Here is a 25584-nt window from a genome sequence, read left to right on the forward strand (position 1 = left end):
TAATCTAGTTTGAACGGGGTCCTGTCACAATAGAAAAGGTACAGATAGACAGTTTCAGTTTCCTTTAAAATGGGCTTGGAGTCCATCCTTCCTCTGCCTGTCCATTATCACCATCCCCATGATATTCTTGACCACTGTTTCAGCTGGCTTGTCTGACTACATGTACTCTCTACAATCCACCTTAGTTACCAGTGGCAGAGCTACCTTTACTGAACATCACCTTCATCATGGAACGTCCTTGCTCCAATTTTTGTTCAGACTCCTCTCCCTGGTTTCCCAGGTTCCACCTTCATTAGACAGGCTGAATCACCTCTCTCCCCAACATTCCGGTCAGCTTGACACCTTACCTTTCACAAGATCATTCTCTGCTAATTCACGTCCTTCTGCCTTGCCTTGAGTCATCACCCTCACCCAATCCCTCTTTTTCCCTCTGGACTTAATCAGCTCCAATCTGGCAAATTCTGCCTCCTCTATACCTTTTCCAACCATCATATCTTTCACTGGTTTTACCTTCCTTAAGCTTCTGTATCGTTTTCAATTCTATACTACAAGCTGCAACATGTAATCATAGATAATCCTGTATTGTTTCAGGTCGGTCATTTAGAAAGTAAAGTTTTTAGGTTACCTTTTTTTTGTCATGTCCCCTCACCTAGCAGTAAGCACATCGCAGGCATCAAAATCAAATATTTTTTAATAGGGCACAATCATAACACTAACCACCCCTACTTTTTAAGTTCTATGGTTCTTAAGAGAATTTTTCTTCAAATTAAGGTAACTTTTTCTGCAGTTACCTAATCTTAATGCAAAAAATGGATTTTAAGAGGCACAAAACTCTTAAATGACAAAATAAGGTAATAAGGCAACTTGAGGAGAGTTACATGTTTTTATTACATAAAGATTATAATATTCCTTGTGGGAGCTGGTCTTTCAAGTTTGCTTCTTGATTTCACAGAATGTCAAATATCTGTAGAAACTGTCTAAGAATGATTTATGAAACAATCTCACCCCAACCAAAAAAGCCTCACTGCCTACATTTTCCAACCAGATTCCTGAGAAAAATAATGGGTTTTGTTTATTTTACAGTGTAATACATAAATTTGCTCTCAAGATATAAAAAAGGACAGACTTGTAAAATATGAGTCCCTGTTTGTTTACAAAGTTCTATAAAAATACATTAAGTATGCTCAAATGTTTGTCCTTTGACTTAACATTCCAGTTTATCAGAAACACACACACAAAAATAATAAACAAAGCTATGCAAACCACATTAATCTTGCAGCAATACAATGTCAACATCATCATGAACACCTTGCAAAAGCAGCTCTCCTGGGTACATAATAATCTTCCTTCGTTTTGCAGCTTTGAGGGTTCCTACCAATGCTTCAAAGAGGTTGGCACATTTGTCATCTTGGAAGAGGACCCCAAATTTCACACTTAGTTTTCCATCAGCATCTAATTTGAGAAAACACAACGTTAGCCAATGCAAAGTCTGTTTCTTGCTGCCATGTACAGCAGATAGACATAATCTTTAATAAACATTTTTTAACATTTTTTATTGGGTAATAGTCATTTTACAATAAACTTCTAATTATAGGTTAACCAAGATTACAATTTAACAGTTTATAGTCAAAAATTCAATGCAGCGTCTTGCCAGATTCAAAAAGTGATAGAATAAAAGCAGTGTGTTGTGTCTCCTAGCCTTAGTATCATCTAGACAAAAAGTAGAAAAGAACCAATATAGTATCTCTACAGTGGACAATTCCTCTGTCTAAAGTTCAATTTTCTAATTGCTATGTAAGTTGTTGAATCAATAAAAATAATAAACACAAGAGAAACCCCAGGTCAGGAGCAGTGTTTCTCTGTGTTCTGAACATGCTCAGAACACCAGGATGGGAGTGGTAACCTTAAAAATTAAGAAATCTGTATTTACAAGGATGCCAAGAGTATCTAGTTTGAGGGCCGGTTTTAATATAGATGTTAAAAATTAAGGCAAACACTAAAAAGAAATGAGCTATTAAGCCATGAAAAGACATGGAGGAACCTTAAATACGTATTACTAAGTGAAAGAAAGCAATCTGAAAAAACTATGCACTGTATGATTCCAACTACGGGATATTCTAGAATAGGCAAAACTATGGAAAAAGAAAACTAAGAGAAAAGATCAGTGGTTTTCAGTGATTAGGATTGGGGGAAAATGAACAGGCAGAGCACAAAGAATTTTTAAAGTGATGAAGATATTCTGTATGACACTATAAAATGATGGAGACATGTCATTACACATTAGTCCAAACCCACAGGAGGTACACCACCAAGAGTGAAATGTTAATGTAAACGATGGCCTCAGGGTGATAATAATGTGTCAGTGTAGGGTCGTCAATTGTAACAAAGGCACCACTCTGGTGGGTGATGTTGACAATAGGGGAGACTGTGTAGGTGAAGAGGTAGGGGGTATATGGGAAATCTCTGTGCCTTCCTCTCAGTTTTATTGTAAATCTAAAACTGCTCTTTAAAAAATAATAGTCTTTTTTTTTTTTAAGGTAAACAAAAGGTGGATCTCTGGTTAAAAGTCAATCAACTGAAATCTCGAAGATAAGGGTAATCTAGGACACCTCCCCACTGTGGACTGACTGCTTAGATCTACCTGGCTGAACACCTGACCCCTTCCTACTGCTGCTCCAAGTTCTTCCCTCCCAAAGCTGCGCCCCTTGTCAAGAAGACGGCCATCACAGTGAGAAGGGCTCCTGAGTTCCTGCACTTCCCTGCTAGAACTTCCAAGGGGAGGCTTAGTAAACTCCTACTGTGAGAGCAGCGCTGTGCTGGGCACTAGAGGCAGAGAGAAGGAAGTACAGAATCACTTTCTAGCTATCAAAGAAATGGCTTCAGTTCCCACGAGGAAACAAGAAACTTACAATTAAAGCAACGGTACAAAGCAGTAGGTGATTGGACGTCAAGAGCAAGATGACTTCGGGCTAGAATGGTAAGGGAGGACTTCATGAAGGAGGTGGTGCCTGTTTGGGGCTTCAAAAGGAGTATCACACAAGGCTTCTTTTGAAAACCTGACAGTCCTCAGTTGAAAGCTTGCCCATCTGCTAGTTGTTTGGCCTTGGGAACTTGCTTAAGCTCCCTAAGCCTCAGTGTCCTCATCTGTAAAATGGGGATCCTCATACATCCCACACAGTGTGGCTGGGGACCCACTTCTAAAGCACACAGCACAGTGCCCGGCACACGCTGAGCACTTGATCTGTGATCATTGGTTCAACTACAGGTGAGACAAATGGGGGAATGTGCCCAGCCACAGGCACAGGTGAGACAAGTAAGTGTCCAGGGGAACAAACTAGAGAGACTAACGCACTCACCTCAAATTAACTCTGGAAGAGGAGAGGGAGGAAATAAGTTTGTAAACGAAAGCAGAGAATTTGACCACACTTGGCCTGGAAAGCAAAGATGTTATCTTCGATTTTTAAACTTCTAGCAGCAGGATCCTCTGTCTGCAGTGAGAATCTTTCACTGATTACAGGAATAATTGAAGTTGCTGGTAACCTGGCAGGTCCTTCAAGCTCTCGGAGCTATGGTTACTTCGTCCATAAAACAAGGGTAAAAACACCTCTCTCAAGGTTGTTGGCAAGATTAAAAGATAAAATAAAGGTAAAATCCTTCATAGAATGCCCAGCCTATGGTAAACTGTCAATTTAAGTTAGGTTTTTAAAAGGCACCAAAGGCTGAAACCTGGCTGGAATCTTGGAGTTCTGCCCACTCACTCCTCAATCTGACAAATGTCTAGGTGATGCCACCTTCTTTGTATCTTCTGTTGCTCCAGCCTCTCCTCTCTGTGGACCCCGCGCCTCCCTTCCTCCATTTTTCCTCGCAATACATCCTCCACACTGGTGCAGAATAAAAAATGTGGAAGAAACTTCATAAGATGCAAACTTAATTGACATTTTTCTACTTTAATCTTTCAGTGGCTCCCTATCACCTTCAAAATGAAGTGAAGTCCATGGCCTCACAGATAAGATGCTCTGTCTGCTGGCCCTTGCACTTACCACTCACATGGTCTCCTGCCAGACCCTTCTGTGCCCCTGTGATCCAGACAAAATGAGTGACTTGCTGTTACCCAAGGTGACAAGAGTCACCTGCCCTGGCAACTTTGCCCATGTGGAGCCATCTGCCCAGCATCCTAGACCCTCATTTCTAGCTAAATTCTTTTTTCTTCAAAAATGGACTTGTGTCACCTTTTCTAAGAAGTCCTCTGTGATTCCTTCAATAGGTTAATAGTTTTCTTATAAAATTGAGTATCTATCAATCAAAGCACTCACCACCAACTACAGTAATAATAGCTAACATTTATTGAGTACTTGCTATGTTCCTAGAACTGTTCAATGCATTTCACAGTCATTAAAACTCCCTTAACCATTTTGTCAAAGATAAGACACAATTGATTGCAAGAAGTACCATTATTTTATGTTCCCATTAAACTGCCAATTCAACTATAGCATGCCATGCATTATAAAATACATCCTTATTTTAGAGATTTTAAACTGTGAAAAAACAAGTGTCTTCAATACTCACTGATATAGAGTATTATGGTTATATGAATAAGGAAAACAAGGCACAGAAAAGTTTAGAAATATGCCCCAAGTCACACAGCAAGTATGTGGAGGAGCTGGGATTCACTTCCGGAGCCTGATTCCAGAGCACATGCTCTTAAACAACTTCCCAGCACATGCTTCCAGACTATGTCTTCTCACTACCTAGAGGCCCACAGGGCTAAGAGGGAATTTATTTAATTTCTCATCTTCAGCACTTGAGCACAAAGGCAGCACTCAAGAAATATTCATTGAATGGAAGAATTTAAATCTCCAGATAATCTTTATTCATTTAATTATTTTCTGCTGAATGAAAAATGAGAGACTATAAAGAACTTTATGTTAAAAGAAGCAGATGAAATTAAATTCATCAATTTCCAACTTCACCTAATACATCATATTTAGATTAGTCTTCACATGATAAACCTAAATCATAATTTAGATTAGTCAGCCTTATTCTAGACACAATGTAAATATTAACCATAACCTGTTAGTAGATAATATATCCCCATAGATGGTTTCCAACTCAGTAAGTCATCCATGACCGGAAACAGGAAGGTCAAGGAAGCCTGGTGAAGCTGCGATGTTCAAAATATTTTCATCCTTGCAGAAGTTACGATAATTACTTTGTAGTCATCTAGTTCATAAAGCTGCTCCTTCTGAAGTACAGGTTCAGTTTGCCTTAGTAGAATAACACTGTGCTAGGGATACAGAGGTTAGACTTTTAAATGCAATTGACTGACCAACAAACATGCAGGTGACATGGAGAAAGGTCTACGAGAGATGAAAATCCTACACATCTTTGGAAGGGCACCTTTAATATCTTTAACAATACAAACATAGGTACTACTCCCAAGAGTGACATGACCTCACAGAGCTCAAGGAGAAACTGAGAACACAGAAATGAGGGGAACAGATAGGGGCATCACTGAAAATAAGACTCACTAAACTTCCATCCCGTGGATATGGTGAAGTGGGTGGGAGAAGAACAGGGTTAGGAAAGACCGTTCCCTTGTGTGATCAGAGTGATGCAATGCGAGGACTCAACCAGCTGTTCCTGGCTCTGAGGATGGAGGAAGGGAGCCATGAGACGTGGAATGCAGACTGCCTCTGAAAGCTAGACAAAGGCTAGGAAACAGATTCTCTACAGCCTCCAGAAAGGCACACACCCTGCCAACACCTTGAGTTTAGCCCAGAAGACTTTTATCAGACTCTGCTCTGGTCTGAATGGCTGTGTTCTTCTAAAATTCATATGGTGACATCCTAATCCTGCAAGGTGATGATATCAGCAGGTGGGGCCTTCGGGGGGTGCTAAAGTCGTGGGGATGTAAGGATGTAAAGTCAGGAGTCAGAAGGATTAATGGCCTATAAAAGAGGCTGCAAGGTTTCATCAGTCATAAAAGAAGGACGAAACCCTGCCGTTTGTGACAACATGGATGTACCTTGAGGACATTATGCTAAGGGAAATACGTCAGAGAAAGACAAATACCATATGATTTCACTCAGATGTGGAATTTCAAAAACAAATTAAACCCCCTAAACACAAGAACAAACCAAACCAAATCAAAACAAACATGTTGATATAGGAGGGATGGAGGGCGGGGGGAGACGGGGAAGTGGATAAAGGGGACCAACTGTATGGTGATGGTGGAAACTAAATTTTTGGTGGTGAGCATGCTGAAGGTATCACATGAAACTTATACAATGTTATAAGCCAATGTAACCATAGTAATAGATGATAGATAGATAGATAGATAGATAGATAGATAGATAGATAGATAGGTAGATAGATAAAAAAAAGGCTATAAAGAGATCCCTAGTCCTTTTTACCACATGAGGATACAAGAAGACCCAGAAGAGAACTCTAACTTGACCATGAGACCACCCTGATCTCAGACTTCCAGTCTCCAGAACTATAGGCAATAAATTTTTGTTGTTTGTAACCCACTCAGTCTAAGGTGTTTTATTATAGCAGCAAAACAGACTAAGACAGACTCCTAACCTACATAACCATTAAGATATTAAACGTGTTGTTTTATGTCCCAAAGCCTGTAGCAATGTTACATACGCAATAGAAAACTAACACGGAGCATTTGATACTAATGGTTTAATTGAATTTTCAAAGTATCTCATTATTTCAAATGATTTGTGATTCATAAGTAGACAGAGCTATAAGAAGAATCAAGCTATAATGACAACTCTTACAAGGTACTTTTTAAAGTTGTTTTTCACTCATATGATGTAATTTTAAAACTTTGGGTTCTATTACTCCTAGTTGTTGCTGAATATGTCTATTACTTTTACAGTTTTCAAAATGCTCCCCAAACTCTTGCAGGGCTGATCTGAAATGTACTGAATACCTACAGCTACAAGCATAATAGTTCCTTTCATTACACCTTAGGAGAAGGACACTAATACTACCAATTTCACGTGTCACCAATTTTATGGTAGCTGCTTATATGCTGCTGAGGGAAAAGCTGACTTTAAAAGAAACCTAGCTGAAGGATAAGTTCTTTTAGTTTTACGTACATAAATACCTGATTAGACAAAACTCAAGAATTTGGAGAAAATGAAGATAATTTATTACAATTTTAACCTGAGTCCCTAGTCATTAGGAAATCTGCAAAATGGTGGCAGGGTAAAGCAGAAAAAATGAATTTTAATAGCGTGACAAATAGAAATTTGAACAGGATTTCAATGCAGCCAGATTAAAGAAGCATAGCGATTTTCTTTCCATTCAAAGGATAATGAAAATCTCCACCATTCTTTGCATCAGAATCACAATGCCCCAAGGGCTCTTCCTGACTGAGGGCGGCTCTGTGTCTCTAGAAATCACTTCCCGACTGAGGGCAGTTATCGCCTGGGGCTGATGGCAGAGCTGCCACAACTGGATTCTGAAGCCCCAGACGACCCCTCATAGGCTTTTACCAAAACAGTCAGTCCTACCTGCCCCAAGGCAAACTCAGAAGAAATACTGTATCTGTGTTATAATACTTACTCTTTGAACCTAGACGATGAATTTCCTCCACTAAGAGGTTAACCTCGTGATCCACATTCATTGCTGCCTGGGGGAGAAAAAAATAAATCTGGATTATTACAGTCTCTACATTCCATTAAGCACATCTTGCCAAATCCAAGGGCCCTTTCTTTTTTTCATGTGGTATTTGTCACTATTAATTTACCAAGTCCCTCTTCCTAAAATACTTGCGTGATGTACCTGGCTCAAGAGTACTTCCATTTTTTCCCCTGTCTTTATAACTGCCCCTCAGAGTGACCCCACCCTTACGCTACACAGACAATTGGGAAGAATAAAGCCATTCTCCTTGCACCACTGTTAACTCTAAGCCCATGCTCTGCTAAGTGCCAAAAATACAAAGGTAGGTGACACAGGACCTGCCCTCAGGGAACTCACCTTCCAGAAGCAGAGAAAGGCCTGGAATGAGCAACAATGTGACAAACACTCTTTGAGTGTGGGTCCAAGGCAGTAAGGGAGCAAGAAGGAGGAAGCCACTGAAGGTTTCATGGAGGTCACTGAGGAGGAGTGGCAGGTAGACAGTTGGGGAAGGATGTTCCAGGCACAGGGGAGAGCATTTACAAAAGCACAGAAACCAAAACTGAAACCGAAACCAAAACCAAAAAAACCGCAGCACACTTTGGGCAAACCCTAAGCCAGGAGCTGGAGGTACCAAGATAAACCAACACAATCCCCTGGCTCTGGGAACCTGCAGTCTAGTGAGGAAGGCGGATCCACTAGGCAATTTTAAAACCATCGGGTCAGTGCCATGACGACTTCCGGGTCACACGCAGGGGCATCGTGTCTTTCCCCAGCAGCACCCCTTCAACCTGACTGCAAAGGAGGGCTTGTGGTGAAGACTGTTCATCTTTGGATAAGGAGGAGTCCAGGACTGACAGGAGCTGTGAGACTTCCCTTGGCTGACTGGTCTTCCATGGGCTGGGTTCTGCCCACCATTCCAGCCACCTCAAATCTACCCCCTTGAATTCCAGGTGGCAGCTACCTGGGGCTTCTTTTTTTTCCTCAGATGCCCCTCACTCACCTCCAGCCTTTACACATACTCTTTCTTCTTCAACCTGGGCTCCAGCTAGTCCTCTTTCTTGGGACTAACTTCCACACATCCAGTCCCAGCTGAGACATCACCTCCTCCAGGAAGCCTTCCCTGAAACCTTGATGTAGGAGAGCACCCCCATGTGTGTTACCACAGCATCGTGCACCCTCTTCATTTCACTTGATCGTAATGACCAGTTTCTCAGCTTTAACCACTAGACAGTGAACTCCTCTAGTGTTATGCTCACTGCTGAATCATATCTGGCACCAAGAGCTGGAATTCAATAAATAATTGGTTTGCAGACTGAAAAATGAGCAGAGGCATGAGAGGGGATGGACCCACACCTGTGGGAGTTGTTACCATGGAGCTGCTGTTTTCAGTGAGGAACAGAGAGGCACTCTGGGAGGGAGGAATTGCACTCAGAGACAGAACAGGGAAGGTAAAGGGGCCTGGCAAACACACAGAAAGTGGGAGGAGAGAAATACCAGCAAGAAATAGGAAAGAGCAGGTAGACGTGGAGGAGAGAACCCCAACTCTGTTGGGTCAAAGAAGTAAAGTAAAGAAAGAAGGATGTTTCCACAGGAAGACAGTAATTTACAGTGAAAACAGCCACATGAGGATCACAAAGTATGAGCAGCTGGGCAGAAGAGGCGTCAATTCAGTCAGCCTGAAATCGTAAGTTTTACAAATAAAATAAGGGACTAAAAGTGTGGAATAGTGTGAATGGTTTACTTTGGGGTGATGATTTGGAAGAAACATTCAGACAGATTGTAACTAATTCTTGGTAGCTTTAAAAAACAAGAATTACATCTGTGTTTAAATGATATTGATTGGGACCTCAGATTTCTATCAATTAATGATTAAAAGCAGCATCTGCTACACTTTTGGGTAAATCTCATAATTTAAGAAGATTCTTAGGTTAATGCATCTACATCAAATCCAATAACAAGAATTATAGTATCCAAATGTAGGAACCTTATATTGATGAAATTATATTTATAAAATTATACTTAATTCAAGACAGTTAAAGAGAGGCACTAAAAAGCTAAAATACACCCAGAGGACACACTCAAAGACACAGCATGAGAATAATGGTAAAAAACAAACAAAACAAAAAACAAAAAAACCTGTGAATGTCAGTGCGGTGGACAGCTGTCATATTTCCCTGCTCAGGACCCATTCTGCCTTCTGGCACCAGAAGTCTAACTCTTGTTTGAATAGAGCCTTTTCTTCCCTGCTTTAAACCCATGTATCTTGGATAGAGTCTCACCCTGGATTCCAGGAGTGGTTCAAAGTCAGGATAATTGGTTTGAGGCATACGCTAGGTGACCCCATCCTGAACAATGGGTTCAGCCCAGGAATTCTGCCAGGACTACGAGTAAAACAACATTGTCCTACCGGGTTGTAAGTTTATGGCCCCTATGTAAATGCTACCACGTGAAAAAAGCCTGCCAGGAATAAAGCTAACACAAATAAAAATCCACCCACATAACAATGATTAAGCCTGTAGATGACCTTGGACTTTCCAGTTACAGGAGCCAATCAATCTTTCCTGGTTTTGCTTGTGCTGGTTTGATAAAGTTCCTGTCACTTGCATTCTAAAGAATCTTGACTTTTAAAGTTACCCTAGAGAACACCTGCTATTTTTTTTTTTAATTAAAGCTCCTTTTATGTACTTACATGACTAGTCTTGTTTTGTGTTGCAGATAGGATGGATAAATGGAACAGAAAGGCAGATTTAGAAGTCATATGAGAAAAAAATTCTCTAACAATTAAAACAGCCTAACAATGAATAAAGTTTGCAGAAATAGTATGGATTTGTGAGGGTTGATGAAGAAATTAGCCCACACTGGAAATCAAAAGAGAAAGGAAAATGTTCAAGGGGATTACAGTCCTTTCTAGTTCTCAGATTCTTTGATTTCCTCCCACTCTGAACATTTGTCTCTTTCACATCGTTCTCCATGCCTTCCACCCACCACCCGCCACACACACCAGACCCAGTTCTCCTTTAATAATGAGACTCCAAGAGGAAACCCCACTATTATGCAGTATGAATACCTACATCATATTAAGCAGATGTGTGTTCATCCAATTTTAAGGGAAGGCAATCAGAACTTCTTTGTCATTAATTACACCTGAGACTCCTTACCTGTGTTAATTCATGTAAACCTAAGGACCTTGCCAAGTATTATCTACCCCCATTTTCCAGATGATGAAACTGACTCAGAGGAGCTTCCTACAGCTAAATGCTGTCTCTACTGCATCACTCTGCTTCTCCCTCTCTTTTTCTATGCTGGGTATCATGCAAACTGCACTAAATATAACAGTAAGTTGTATTTGTGTGAAACATTGCATGCTGAGTACTTACAAAGGCAGAACTCTTACAAAGCAAGAAAAGCTCCCTGCACAGACCCTTCCAAGTAGGAAATTAACAGGCTTAGAAACTATTGCTCTCATACATAATTTGGCATGGTTTCTTTCTTTATTTAATGAGGACAAAGGAGTATAAACTACTCATTGTTGCACAATCCTTGGGAGGCCCATGACATTTTATAAGGACAGAAGCCTGAGACGGGTGTTAGGCAGCAAGATCAAGAACAATGAGGTGAGCCCACGGGCAGAGCAAGTCTAAGGGAAAGAGCCCCTCAATGGGAGGCTCGGGGGAAGGCGATGGCAGATGCTAGTCGAGCCCTCTAATTGTGACAGAATCCAGTTAGGCATTGTGCGTGGGAATCACAAAGGAAGTGGAATGTGGGAGGATTGGGCCATATGCTGAAATGCTCCACCATCAATATGCACATAAGAATATATTTAAGGACCCTCTTAATAGCTTTTGTTTCTCTGGTTGGTTGATTTGGGTTGTTTGTTTTAAGTTTGGAGGCAATACCTGGAGATTTTCTAACGTGAAGGAATAAGCCTACTGGAGTGGGACCATCTGGGGATCAGGAGCCACCTCTCCATACAAGGGCCGGCCACTGTTTTCCAGCCCTCTTTTGCAAATCCCCGACCAGCAGCAGATGCAGGTCAAAGGATGACTGGGTTCCTTCCTGCCTCCTCGCTGGCGCGCACACACTCCATATTTGGTCATCCCTGCACCAAGTTTGGTAGGTGGCCCGGAAGGGGTCCCAAGACCCAGTGCCCAGCAGGCCACCACATGGTCACCACCCGTACCAGTGCAGAGTTGGGGAGCGCGGGGTTCGGCCCCTTCTCCGGGGCGCACGGCGGGCGCCGGGGCGGCCTCCCCGGGAAGGGCGGCATCCCGGAAGCCTTTGTCTCCGCAAGTCCGTTGCCAGCGCTGCCGGCTCGCGCTCCCCGGTGGTCGATGCGCCCCGGCGCGCCCCAAAAGGAAGCGCCCTAACAGGGAGACGAAAATGGACCTCGCCCGGGGCTCCCCAAGTCGCTAGTGTCCCCTCACTACCACCCACCCCGCACATATAACCGGGGGCGTAGAGATCTGCACCCGCCTCTGGCGCTGCATAGTCCGCTGCCCTGAAGACACGGGGGAGCCTATCCCCTCACCCCTAGCCCGTCCCCTACCAGCCTTGCGGAACTGGCTCCCCAAGTGCAAAGCGGACACATCGCTCCGTGGTAAAGAAAAAAAAAAAATCTTTACCGCGCAGCTCGCTGCCCTGTCCGCCCCCGCCGGCAAAAGGTCACGTGACCCCAGTGCGGAAGTCTGATGGAGAGGTGGGGTGCGGGGGGGCGCGCCCACCCGGTTCCCCGCTCCAGCTCAACCCGGTCCTAGTTATAACCTCTAAGTGCCTTAGCGGGCTCCGCGTCCCGGCTCTCCACCCGCCGCCCACCATTCCCCCAGCTGCTTGGCTTCCACCCGCTACCCACGTCCATCCTTTATACCTGGCCACATCTTCCCAGGGCAATCACTCACCTCTCCGGCTTCTTTTCTTTTCCGAGGAAAAACTAGGGCAGCGTCGATCCGGACTGGTTATCTTCTTCAATGCACTGGGGAGGAAGAGGCTGAGGAAGGAAGTGACTGAGGCAAAGAGAAAGGCTGGTGTGCAGGAGGAGGAAGGGGCGGGAGGGGGGAGCAGTGAGAGTTTAAGCGCTCAGGAATGGGGCCGCCCACACTCCAGGGACAAGCCTATGAGGAGGAAACTCAGGAGAGGAGACGCCCGAGAAGGGGGCCGACTCCAGACAGGTGGCGGAGCGCTGGAGGCTTCTAGGAAAACGCACCCAGGGCTTCGATTACCACCACCTTTCCTCCGCGCCACTAGGAGCCTAGGATCCCGTCCCCCGCATCTGATCCTGGACGTTGACTTCCTGCCAGGGACTCCTAACGTCAGAAATAAGGCGCCCCCAACCTGCTAAATGCTGAGGTCTCTTAGGAGGAACGTGACGTTGATTCTGTAAAAGAGAAGCAGGGGCGCTCAGAAAACTACAGACTTGACAGCAGGATGGTCTGATTGGCAAAAGAAAATGCATTTTTGAAAACCGATTTGTCCTACTGCAAAGAAACTTTATTTGGACAAATTTAATTCTTGACAGTGGGTCAATATCGATTTCTTCCCCTCGTCATTCATTACTCCGTACATTTAACCGCATAATTCAATCATTTCATTCATACATCCTTTATTTCAGTCACTGTTGTTTTAATCAGTGTGTGTGCGTGTGCGCGCGCTCGCGCGCGCATGTGATATGCTTACTGTACCTGCAGTCCCATCAAAAAGGAAACAGAGGCCCTGCTGAAAGAACTGACCCAAATTATTCCTAGGACAAAGGTCTTACAAATAACTGCCCCAGAAGTCCCCACCCCCACCCCGGAGCTGATTGGATTAAGAGTAGTCATGTGACCCAAGAGACAGAGTCCATAAACTGGCCATCACCCTAGGAGGTGACCTGGTACAAATAGTCCTCACCAAACTGGGACTCAGGTCATTAGGTGAGCCAATCAGATTCTCCCTTGGAAATTGAAAGGGGAGAATACAGAGAATGAGCCACGGGATAGAAAGGCTGAAGCTGACAGGGCTTGAGGCAACAGTAGGGAAAGTGGGACTCCACAGAGCAAAGCACTGGAGTAAGGAAACACCAAGGATGAAGTAGAAAGTGGGTGGGGGCGAAGTGGTAGAAGTGACACGAAGGGAAGCTGAGACCCAGTGATACATTAAGCGCAACAAAGGCTTGCTCCCCTAGAAGATACGAGTCTCCAGGTGACTAGGTCTGCACTGGATCCAGCTACTTCCCAAACAGTGGTTTAGTTGTTACCCTTTCACAGTAAACACCTATCACTTTGGGTATGACTTTAAATGAATCTCTGTTCCCTAGCACCAAAAGATTACTCTTCAACAAAGATCTGATTCGTCAAGCTTTCTCATGAAGCTTAAGGTTATTCCAAGGTCCTTTTGAGGTCTTTTTCTCACTAAAAGAAAGCTAAGAGGTAATATTTTATATCTTTCAAAGGCTACATAATGCAAAAATTATAATTCAAGAAAACGATCATATTTAGCAATTCTCTAAGCAGGATGTGGCTACTTTGGCTTGCAGCAGTGATCACAATTTTTCATTCAGATGGTATCTAATGAAATGAATAATCAATCTGTAGTGTGCCACTTCTTTATAACTAACTAGTGTTTCATAGTACTCTGCCAATGGGCAGAAAAGAAAAAGAAGAAAAGAAATAGATTACTTTAAGCAAGTAAAAGCCCCTGTTAATATAAAAATGGACTCACTCTAAAAATACTTCATTTATACACATGCTGCACTAAGCATAACATAAACTTCATGTTAATCTATAAGGAATTATAATTCAAGAATGTTGTTTTGGATGAAAGAATATCAAAATTTTGCTAAGTAATATTTTTCATACCCAATTCCTAGTCTTTCAGTTTCCATTCACTTTTGCCATCATCTTTTCCTGTTCTTTTAGGAATATTTTTAACCTAAAAAAAACAGAAAATAAAGTTTAGTGAACAGTTAAGAAGTATTTATTAACTATCAAGCATGCACCAGCAACAATGCACCAGTACTGGAGGGTACAAAGTTGCTTAAAGCGTGATCTTTGTCAAAAACTTTCAGTAATGTACATATAAAATTGTAAGACAATGTTTATCCATTTATTTAATTACATAGTATAGACCAGCACTATTCAATGGAAATATGATAGTGAGCCAGTTCTGTAATTTAAAATTTTCTAGGAGCCACATTAAAAAAAAGAAATATGAAATTAATTTTAATATGTTTTATTTCACCTAGTATATCTAAACTACTATCACTATGACTTATAATGAATATTTTAAAATTATTGAGATATACATTCTTTGTTTTGTACTAAATCTTCAAAGGCTATCATGTATTTTATACTTGGAGCACATTTCAGATGCTCAATAGCTTTCTGTGACTAATGACTACTGTACTGGTTGGTGTAGCTACAGATAATTCCCAAAATAAGGCATGACATACAGGCTAATACTTTTACTTAAGAAGTTACATGTTCCCGGACTGAGGAGAATAATAACATATTTAAAGGTTTGTTTAAAAATATAACTGTCCGCCTTATAATGAATAGAAAAAAATCTTTATAAAGGATCTTTAGGACAGCAATTCTATCCTGAGTATATACCAACAGAAAAGGTAGATAGAGACATGTACAAAATAGTTACTGAGTATTCATGGCAGCACTATTTGTAATATTTCTAAAGTAGAGCTACTCAAATGCCCAATAACATTAGAATGGATTAATAAACTGTGACATACTCATATAATGGAAATTATCCACCAAGGAGAAGGAAAAACCAACAACTACATGGAATGATATGGCTAAATCTCACAAATGCAGTGTTGAGTGAAATGAGCCTACTATTCATTTACATGAAGGTTTAAAAGCAGGCAAAACTAGTCAGTGGTGTTAGAAGTCAGGGTAGTCATTATCCTTGTTGGGTGGAGGAGGGGAGTAGTAAATGAGATGGGGCACGAGGGGAGCCTTATTGGGTGCTGATAACATTCTGCTTCTTGATTTGTACTGGTTACACAGGTGTTTGAGTTTGCAATTTCATCAATCTGGCCATTTAAGATAAATATTTTTCTCCCCGTGGCTATGTTCTTTTTCAATAACACATTTTCTTAAAAATTAAAGAATAGAGGATCTTGACCAAACAAGGCTTATTCCAGGAATGTAAGGATTATTCAACAATGTTAGGAAATTTAATAACCCTCTATGGCCAACAGTCTCTAATTTTTATCTTATTCCTTAAAATGAGATTTATCATTTGGATCTGTATTCTAGTTCAGATTGTCATCACCTTGTGCTCATGTTAATGTTGGTGATTATAGCAATAATAATGATTATTACATATCTTATGCACTAATTTTTGATCCATTTGTAGTACTGTTTGAGTGCTCTGAGTGATATAAAGAAGTAAAAGTAAAATCTGTGCCCTCAGTGAAAAAGAATATGTATGTATATATATTCACATACATATAGAATATTCATATATATAACTGAATCACTACACTGTACACCAGAAGCTAACACAACATTGTAAATCAACTATGCCTCAATTAAAAAAAAAATCTGTTCCCTGAAGAAATAATGGTTCCTTTACCACCAGACTCACCTGGCTTCAGTTCATCCTACAATATACTGCTAGTACTATAATTGGAATGGCAGATGTCTGTTTTGCTCACCAAGACAGTACCTGGCAGAAACAGATAAATAAAAACATTTTCAATGGGAAAAAGGAATTATATACCATGAGCAACTGAGATTTATTCAAGGATTGCAAAATTGGTTCAGCAAATAGAAATTAATCAATGTAATACACTATAAAAAATAGAATAAAGGGGAAAATCCATATGATCATCTTAGAAAAAGCATTTGACAAAATCCAATACCCTGTCATGATTAAAAACACTAAAAAATTAGGAATAGAAGGGAATTCCCCCAACCTGACAACAAGCACATACAAAAACTCACAGCTAACATCGCACCCAATGATGAAAGACTGAAAACATTTCCCCTAAGATCAGGAACAAGACAAGGATGTCTGCTAAGGAGACCACAAAAAAGCTAACAGAGCCAATAAGCCAGTTCAGCAAGGTTGCAGGATATAATATTAATATATAAAAATCAGTTATATTTCTATTTTTCTACGTACTAGCAATAGACAATCTGAATATGAAACTAAGAAACCAATTCTATTTGTAATAAGATCAAAAGAATAAAATACGTAGGAATAAGTTTAACTAAAGAGGTGCATGCGCTTATACAAAATATTACTAAGAGAAAACATTTTTTAAAATCCAAATAAATGGAAAGACACCCTACATTCATAGACTGGAAGGGTTAATATTTTAAAGGTGGCAGTACTCTCCTAAATGACCTATAGATTCAATGCAATCCCTATCAAAATTCTAACATCCTTTTCTGCAGAAATTGACAAATTGATCCTAAAATTCATATGGAAATGAAAGGGATCTAGAATAACCAAAACAGTCTTGGAAAAGAAAAATAAAGTTGGAGCATTCATATTCTCTGATTTCAAAGCTTACTACAAAATGACAGCAAGTGGTACTAGCATAAAAACAGATGTATAGAAAATGGAATATGATTGACAGTCCAGTAATAAACCCATTCATCTGTGGTCAGTTGAGTTTTGACAAGAGAGCCAAGGCCATTCAATGGGGAGAGAATGGTATTTTTAACAATGGTGCTGGGACACTGGATATGCACAAGGAAAAGTTAATTGGATCCCTACATCACATTATATCCAAAAAACTTAAAATGGATCAAAGACCTAAATGTAGGAGCAGAAACTATAAAACTCTCAGAAGAACACATAAGTGTAAATCTTCATGACCTTGATTAAATAACATTTTCTTAGATATGACACCAAAAGCACAAGCAACCAATAGAAAAATAGATAAACTGGGTTTTACCAAAATTAAAAATGTCTGTGGTTTAAAGGACACCATCCAGAAAGTGAAAAGTAACCCACAGAATGAAGACAGTTTCTGCAAATCATGTCTGACAAAGATCTCATGTCCAGAAAACATAAAGACTTTCACAACTCAACCATGAAAAGACTAATAATCCAATTTAAAACTGGCGACATTTCTCCAAAGGAGAAATACAAATGGCCGATAAGGACATGAAAAGAAGCTCCACATTATTTGTCACCAGGGGAATCCAAATTAAAAACACAGTAAAATACCACTTCACAACCAGTAGGATGGCTATAATTTTTAAAGACGGGAAATAAGTGTTAGTGAGGATGCAGAGAAAATACAACCCTCAGAATTAGCGGTGGGAATGCAAATGACTGGCGACAGCTTCTGTAAAAAAGAGTTTAGCAGTTCCTCAAAAAGTTATAAATACATTTTACATTCCTTGACTTAGCATTTCACTCCTAGTTCTATACCCAGGAGTTGTGCGTCCAGAGCAGGCAAATCCACAGCAAAAAGCAGATGGATTCTTGATTGCTAGAGACTAGAAAGAGGAAAGAAAAGGGCTAATGGGTATGGGGATCTTTTTTGATGATGAAAAATACTCTGGAACTAGATAGTCATGAAGATCATACAATCACATGAATACAGTAAAAGCCGCTGAACTGTGCACTTTAAAATGGCAACTTTTATGGTGTGTGAATTTATATCAATTTAAAAAATTATTTAAGAAAAAAATGGAAGGACAAGACAAATAAACAATAATTAAAAACCAAAGCAGAGGACAAATAAAGATGATTTGGCTGGGGTTAAAAAAAAAGCTATTGCACAAAAGGGTTGATATGACTGCTCGGGAAGGTGCCTCATTTTCTCACTGTTCATTCATTCATTCAACAAATATTTACTGAAAACCATTATGTGCTGAGACTTATATGTCTCTTTCTCAGAAAGTGATCAAAGAGAACAAACTTCCCACGTGAAGAACCTTTGTCAACTGAAGACAGGGCTCTTCTAAACTTGCTTATTAGACAATATGCAGCACCATTATTTCTAGAACTTACATTAAGATTTTTCTTATTTTACTTTTTTCTGTTTCTCCCTCCTCCTTCTTTCTTTCTTTCTTTTCCTCTTCTCTAACATCCAAATTAGAAACAATGGAGTTTAACAAAGCTCAGGTATTATGTCAGTCACTCATTTGAAGTGATTTCTTCCCTCTTTCCCTTCTCCTCCGGGTCCTTCTCTTCCCCCTCGCCTCTTCACTGCAAAGGTTCTAGTCTCTACCCCAACATAACTTCAGGTTGCATATGGCTTTGAGAGTCCATGGCACATTCTCTAGCACCAACCCTACTTGTTCAGCTCACCATTACCAAATAGATGCAGGTTTCAGTATCTCAGTTCCAGATTCTTGAAAAAGAAAGTCTAATTGGCCCAGTTTGGATTGATTATGACCCCCCAGGTAAGTCCGCTACGTCCAATACATAGGGCTCCTCTTTATCTACAAAAGAGGCATGGGAGAGGAATCACCCCAAAATCCGTCTACCGTAGACAACAGTACGATAAAAATAAAGCCTTGTACAGCAAGTAGCTACTAAACCCCTACAGCTATTTTCATTTACATTTAAAGTATTTGAAATGAAATAACATTAAAAATTCAGATTCTTAGTCATGTAGCCTCATTTCAAGTGCTCAATTGCCACCAGTGTTTAATGGCTACTATGTTGGATAGCACAGAACATTCCTATTTCCCTAGAAATTTCTATCGGACAGAGCTGTTACAGGTGGTTTAAGAAATCAGCAAAATTTGGAAAATTATTAAGAATCTTAATAAGATGATAACTACTATTTAGTTTTTGCAGTTCTTCCCTCATTCCCAACCCACCAACCAAAAAATTTTATAAATCACCTCTGTTCTAAGCTAGGTCCCCTACTTTTCTGACAAGAAATCTAAATTCTTACCCCAAAATGATTCATCAAAACAGTAAAATCTGTGATTGGCCAGTCAATTTAGGGCAACTGGTCACCTTACCATATGTCACTCTTCTCTTTTCTAGATTTGTTTCATTTGGTTTTCAGTTCTTCCGCTTTATTTTTCCTGGGTCTTTGTTGCAGCTCCAGTAAAAGAGAGACTACATTATCCTTTATTGAGCCTGGGCCAAATGGTCAGCATTGCCAACTGAGAGTTAAAATTTCAAGACCAGTGAACTCAGTCACGAGGGGCTAACTACTGTGTGCAAAGAGCAGCCAGGAAGGCAGCTGTGATGATCACAGTGGAGTTAGGTGTCAGGGTGGGCACTCAGAAATGTAATTTCTAGTCCAAATGTTCAAGCTGTTGTCTGTGGGTGACATGAGGCTTGGAGTGGAAGGGGTTAATGCCACAAAGCATGACAGTGGGAGTTAACCTGGCTACACATTAGAATCACCTGCCAACCAGGACCCATGAAAACCAATTAAATCATAATCTCTGGGACATCTGTGCTTTAAGATCCCAAAGTAATTCTAATGTGCAGTTGAGGTTGAGAACTGGACAAGCCTGTGAAGCCTGCTGCCAGGGAAAGCATGGGGTAGCAGTTGCTCCAAGGAATCCCAAGGGACTTCTGCTGCTTTTCAGCTACAATAGTTCATTGATGTCTTTTTAGTCTATCCTGCAGAATACAAAGGGTCTGCTCTGGTCTCTGCCCAGGCTCCCTCGCTCGTGGTCTCTCTGGTAGGGGCAATTTCCTGAGATGAGCAGACGGTAATCTGATCCCTAGGCAAGGTAGGGACTCAGCAGCATTACCAGATTTGAGGGATGCTCAGGAAGTCTCTTCCCCCTCAAATAGCTGCTCTACCACCTTCATTTATGCCTGCAATATAGATTGCTTTAAAACAGACATTGCAAATTCAAATGACTTTAGAGACAGGCAAATAATAAAAATGACATCTGTGACCCAAATATTGCTAACTCTTACCATTTTTCAAGAGCAGATAGAAATCTGGAGATACACACACACACACACACACACACACACACACAGAGTTCTCATTTTTTTTTAGTGAGGCAATTCATTGAAATGCTTTTAATATACTGTCCAGGCAAAATGAAACTTATTTGAAGGCTGGAAAAGTCCCTTCCCCAAATGCAAATGTCCCTAGAAGTAGCAAAAGAGGATTTCCTTTTTCTCATGTCTCTGTTGGAGCATTTTTCTCTTGCTACAATCCTAATAAATTGTCTGGTTTATTCACGATTCCTAACCTCAGTCCTGCTGCTTGCTTGAGCCTTGGTTTTCTCTTTTTCTCCACAAATTTCTTCAAAGAACACTTTAAGTTTGCTGCTTCTAGACCTCACCAGCCATTATTTATTTCACTACTTATGATATGGTTTCTGCATTCACCTTTTTGCTGAAACTACTCTCTAGTCCAAGGTCAATAATGACTTTCAATTGGCAACACAATTACCTGTCCCGGTTCTCATTGTCCCACAGCTCTCCATAGCACTTGGCATTGTCACCAATCCCCTTGGTCACCATCATTACCCAGTAAGGGAGAGTAAGAGGCTGTAGGCTGCTGGAGATCAGGAAGAAGTGGGATCCTCGGAGTGGATCTGAGGGCGCAAGCAGGAGGCAGGAGAAGGGAACCACGGCCTCTTGGGAAGGAAGTGAAAATCTAAGGCTGAGTCCAAAAGAAGCACAGCTGAAGCAATTCACAGTTGGAGTTCTGATATAGAGGTTTCGGCTTCAAGAGAGAAGAAGATCCAAGGTTGTATGCCTCACATGGAAAACACTAAGTGAACATCTACACAACAGAAATGTCCTTCACCCTATCCCCTCACTCTACTCTGGACCCGATGCAAGAACAGAAACAGATCTTGCCGTGGAGTCCAGGACTGGGAACGGAGGGGAAGAATTAGAGCCAGAAGCCAGGGCCTAGGCAGAGGAAATCAGGGGTCAGACCCCCGATATGCACACCCTAAAGCTCTCAGCAGAATGTTGGTGAATACTGCCACACTGGTGGGCACCCTCCCCTGAGGAGGGGACTCTGGGAGAAGCTGGAGTCAATCTCAAATTCCTCCGCAGCTGAAGGAGAGGAGTGAGACCACCAGAAAACACTCACGTGTGTGCACAGAAAGGCTGGGAAGGGACAGATCAGCTCACAAGCTCAGAGCCTTCCCTGTATCAAGGAGCTACCTTGAGACTTGTCCCAGTGCCATTTCTTTCTTCTCTAACTCCTTTTCCTGTCCTGAGGCCCTAAATAAAGCAAGTCCTCCCAGCTTGAAACTTCTCACTTTCCCTCTGGTCTGTTCTGCATGGAGTTCTCTGATTCTTGAGCCTAACCCAGGGTCCCTGGGTCAGAATCTCTAAGGCAGGGAGCTTGTTAGAAATGCAGGATCACAGACTCTCTGAAACAGAGTTGGCATTACATGCAAGTCTGAGATACCCTGCTCTGGGCCATCCTTCACCTTACTGTCAAGTTCATTTTCTGGGAGTACAGCTTTAATCATGTTACACCTGTTAAAGAAGCAACAGACCCAAAATGGGGTCACTTGTGCTAAGCCCCACATCAGCAAATGAAGACTTAGTACTTCATCTAATGGCAGTTAACAACCTCTCCCAGGAATGTAGTCTTAAACGGTCAGTCTGGTAATTTCTGATCAGCACCAATGAGATAATCTGCCACCAAGCCTCCTTCCATCCCCTGTAGGTAGGTTACCTAAACCTGAAGCGATCCCCCGTTCTGCCTGTAAAAGCCTTCCATTTCCTTCAGCTCCATGAGCTCCTTTCTGCTCGCTAGCTGGGATGCTGCCTGGTTGATGAACCATTCAATAAAGCCAGTTAGAGCTTTAAAATTTACTCTGCTGAATTTTGCTTTTTAACACATGCCTGCTCAAAATCTTCAGGGTTTCCTCATGGTCTATTAAATCAAGTATATATATTTTTTACCATGCCTATTAAAACCTTCTACAACTTGGCCCATACTACTTTTCAGATTCCCAACCACCCAAAACCATGTGTGGAAACCATGAGTCAGTCAAAATTGAACTCCATCCTGTTCCTGCATCTGGTCCAGAGTATGGGGATGAGGTAGAGATTAGTTTTGTTGTAGAAATGTTCAGTTAGCACTTTCTGTGTGCTCGGCATACAACCTGTACCTACTTCTCTCTCAGGCCTGAAACTACCAAATCCCCACTTTCTTGCCTTTGCTCAGATTTTTTTTCCCTCTGCCTGCTGAGTCCTCCTTTCGCATCACAGCTCTGCCTATTGAAATCCAAGGCCGAAGCTGAATGCCGGCTCTTTCACCAAGCTCTGTGTGTTCCCTGCAAGGCAGAGGCAAGCCAGTCACCTAGTGTGTCTCCAGTCCTGTCTGTATATGTCCTTAGGAAAGGCACTAACTTTTACAAGTCTCAATTTTCTGATCTAAAAATTAGCGATGCTAAAACCTACTTGCAGGGTTGTTGTAATGATTAAACAAAACTGTCTCTTTTTGAAGCATCCGTCCTCATTGCAAAAACATTGGAGGGGAAATGAACTAATATAGGAACCGTGACCACCCCTGCATCTCTTCCATCATTCCATTCCCCTCTGCCCCAGTGTGTCATATCCCTCTCCCGGGAGTCAGTCCTCCAGCACTTTGGACATCTTCTGGGACAGTTATATCTCGTCACCTTGTGAAAGGCAAATATCACCATCGTTTTTGAAATAAAATTAATTCAAGTTTACTACTCTAATCCTCTAGGAAATCAAAGTGCTTTTCCTTATATTTTTACAATTCTCAGGACGTATGTTCTGCTCTCCACTGGTTCTGAATTCTCTGATTCTAATTGCATCTCACATTTTGTGAATGTTCAGACATTCTACCCAAAACATGGAAAATCTTCATTTCCTTAACTCACCCTTCACACTAACTCCTTCCCCCTCACTTCCCCAAAACCAATCTTTGGCATTTGTGATGAATGTCAGGCTTTACCAAAGGTTTGAGGATGAAGGCAAGGTACATTAAAGCAAAGTAAGCAATTTGTAAGGAATATCCTGCTTACAAGTCCCGCACTGCCCTGCCTCTGGAATTGCTCACTGGCCCCTCTCCCCAAAGCTCCAGCCTCCCTGTTTGCTGCTGGGCACTGTCCTCACATCTCCCTGCCTGTTTTCTAAGCCCCTGCTTCTCAGGCTCCAGAACAACGAGTTCCCTCCTTTATTGTGCAGAGCAGTTTAGCTTTCTGGTCCAAACTCCAAAGTCTCATTAGTGTGCTCTGCTGAAAAAAGAACCTTCCTCTCTGACCCTTGGGCGGCTTGGAAGACCTGGCAAAAGCTTCGGAACTGACCATTTTTTTCCTTCTTTTATTCCCCCCACTCTCCACCACTTGCTAATTTCTATCAGTGAAAGTAAGTGTACAGCCATTTATTTTCCCAGTGATGTGAATTATGACAACTCTCCTAGGAAGGCAAAAGTTGCTGCAGCCTGTTGTCCCAAATAACATTGATTTAAATTTGTATGGAACTTGTAATGTAGTCATTTCCTCTTGGTGAGCTGTAAAGTTCTTGAGAATGGACAGTGTCTTATTCATGTTGTATCCTTTGCAATGCTTGGCACACTGCCTGGCAGGGAGTGGGCACTCAATGATTGTTTAGTTGAATGGACTTGAAGGTTGACTTTCTAACTTCTTGACTCCTCTCAGGGGTACTTAAAATGAAAGATTAGATGTGTAAACCAATGATCTTAGTCATTGTGGACTGAATATCTTTTTCACCTTCACCAAAATTTAAACAAGTTTCTAGGAAAGGTATAATGTAAAAAAAGAAAAAAATGTGTATTGAATACATTTAATTACCAGCATTTATATTCTAGTATCACTGCCTTTTTAATGTGAGATTAATGTCTAGTACTTCTGCCCTCACTGTCAATGCCTCTGGGCCATATTCAATTAAAATAAGCTACTAAAATATGTAAAAATTAGTTGAATACATTTTTTCATGGGATAAAGTGTCAAGTAATCATAACAATGAAATTTTCACTGATACTATCACTTAAGACATGATGTGAACTTTTACAATTTTATTTCTTTCTTTCTTTATTCGTTTTTATTGAAGTATAGTTGATTTATAACTTTATATTAGTCTTGGGGTACAACATAGTGATTCAATATTTTTATAGATTATACTCTATTTAAAGTTATTACAAAATGATGGGCTATATTTCCCTGTGCTGTACAATATATCCTTGTTGCTTATTTACTTTATAAATAGTAGCTTGCACCCTGTAATCCCCTACCTCTATCTTGCCCCTACCCTCTTCTTTCTCCCCACTGGTAACCATTAGTTTGTTCTCTGTATTTGTGAGTCTGTTTCTATTTCGTTATATTCATTTGTTTGTTATATTTTTTAGATTCCACATGTAAGTGATAACATAGAGTATATGTCTTTCTGTTTGCCTTTTTTCACTAAGCATAAACCCCCCTAGGTCCATCAACATTGTTGCAAATGAAAGAATTTCACTCTTTCTTATGGCAGAGTAATAGTCCATCATACCACATCTTCTTTTTCCATTCGTCTGTTGATGGACACTTGGGTTGCTTCTGTAACTTGGCTAACATGATGTGAATTTAAATATTATTAATTGTATGTAAAATTCTTTCTAATAGCTACTTTTTAGCTGTCAGTTATTAGAAAGCATTCATAATATACATTTACTAACTCTTTAGAGAAAGATAGGAGAAATGTAGTTTGATGTTTGGTTAACATAAATTGAGAAGTCTTTTTGGCAGCTGTTCTAAATGTTTAATTAAGGGATAAAACAACAAAAATTTGTGGGGAAGGCACATATACCACAGTTTCTTCTTTCTTGGTCTCAGCAGTGTTAATTAAAACTGTTTGGAATGTTCTAATAAACCACAAGAATTCTTTGATAAATAGCTGTCTTTTTCTTAGAACTAATTCCAATCTTTTCATTGATTTCTTAGGAATTCAGAACACGGTTTTTATTGCCACCAATTTCCTTAAAATAGCTAATTACTTCCATGGGCTTACAAATTCTGATTGAGTTTGAAAGGTTAAGTCACTCAAAGATTTACATTT

General features: G+C 40.8%; 1 protein-coding gene across 2 annotated transcripts; it reads right to left on the minus strand.

Moving 5' to 3' along the window:
* Positions 1-869: 869 nt before the first annotated feature.
* ABRACL (ABRA C-terminal like) lies at positions 870-19702 on the minus strand. Of its 2 annotated transcripts, XM_045524594.2 has the most exons (7): positions 19569-19702; positions 16216-16296; positions 14469-14541; positions 12534-13009; positions 11819-12001; positions 7582-7648; positions 870-1452 (listed from the first exon to the last, which is right to left on the minus strand). In XM_045524594.2, the coding sequence occupies exons 5-7, from the start codon at positions 11903-11905 to the stop codon at positions 1268-1270; spliced, it is 339 nt and encodes a 112-aa protein (XP_045380550.1). In that variant the 5' UTR covers positions 11906-12001; positions 12534-13009; positions 14469-14541; positions 16216-16296; positions 19569-19702; the 3' UTR covers positions 870-1267. The 2 variants fall into 2 exon arrangements, with proteins under 2 accessions (XP_045380550.1, XP_010963946.1); XM_010965644.3 differs by lacking the exon at positions 11819-12001 and having other exon boundaries at positions 19569-19696.
* Between the last annotated feature and the right edge of the window lie 5882 nt (positions 19703-25584).

This window comes from Camelus bactrianus, chromosome 8, assembly GCF_048773025.1.
Source record: "Camelus bactrianus isolate YW-2024 breed Bactrian camel chromosome 8, ASM4877302v1, whole genome shotgun sequence".
NCBI lineage: Eukaryota > Metazoa > Chordata > Mammalia > Artiodactyla > Camelidae > Camelus > Camelus bactrianus.

Excerpts from the sequence above, each read along its gene's own strand:
- ABRACL (XM_045524594.2), bottom strand. The coding sequence starts at position 11,905 with ATGCCGCCCTTCCCGGGGAGGCCGCCCCGGCGCCCGCCGTGCGCCCCG. Across the intron at positions 7,649-11,818 it reads CGCTCCCCAACTCTGCACTG|GCAGCAATGAATGTGGATCA; the intron begins GTACGGGTGGTG and ends TTTCTCCCCCAG. Across the intron at positions 1,453-7,581 it reads TCATCGTCTAGGTTCAAAGA|ATGCTGATGGAAAACTAAGT; the intron begins GTAAGTATTATA and ends TTCTCAAATTAG.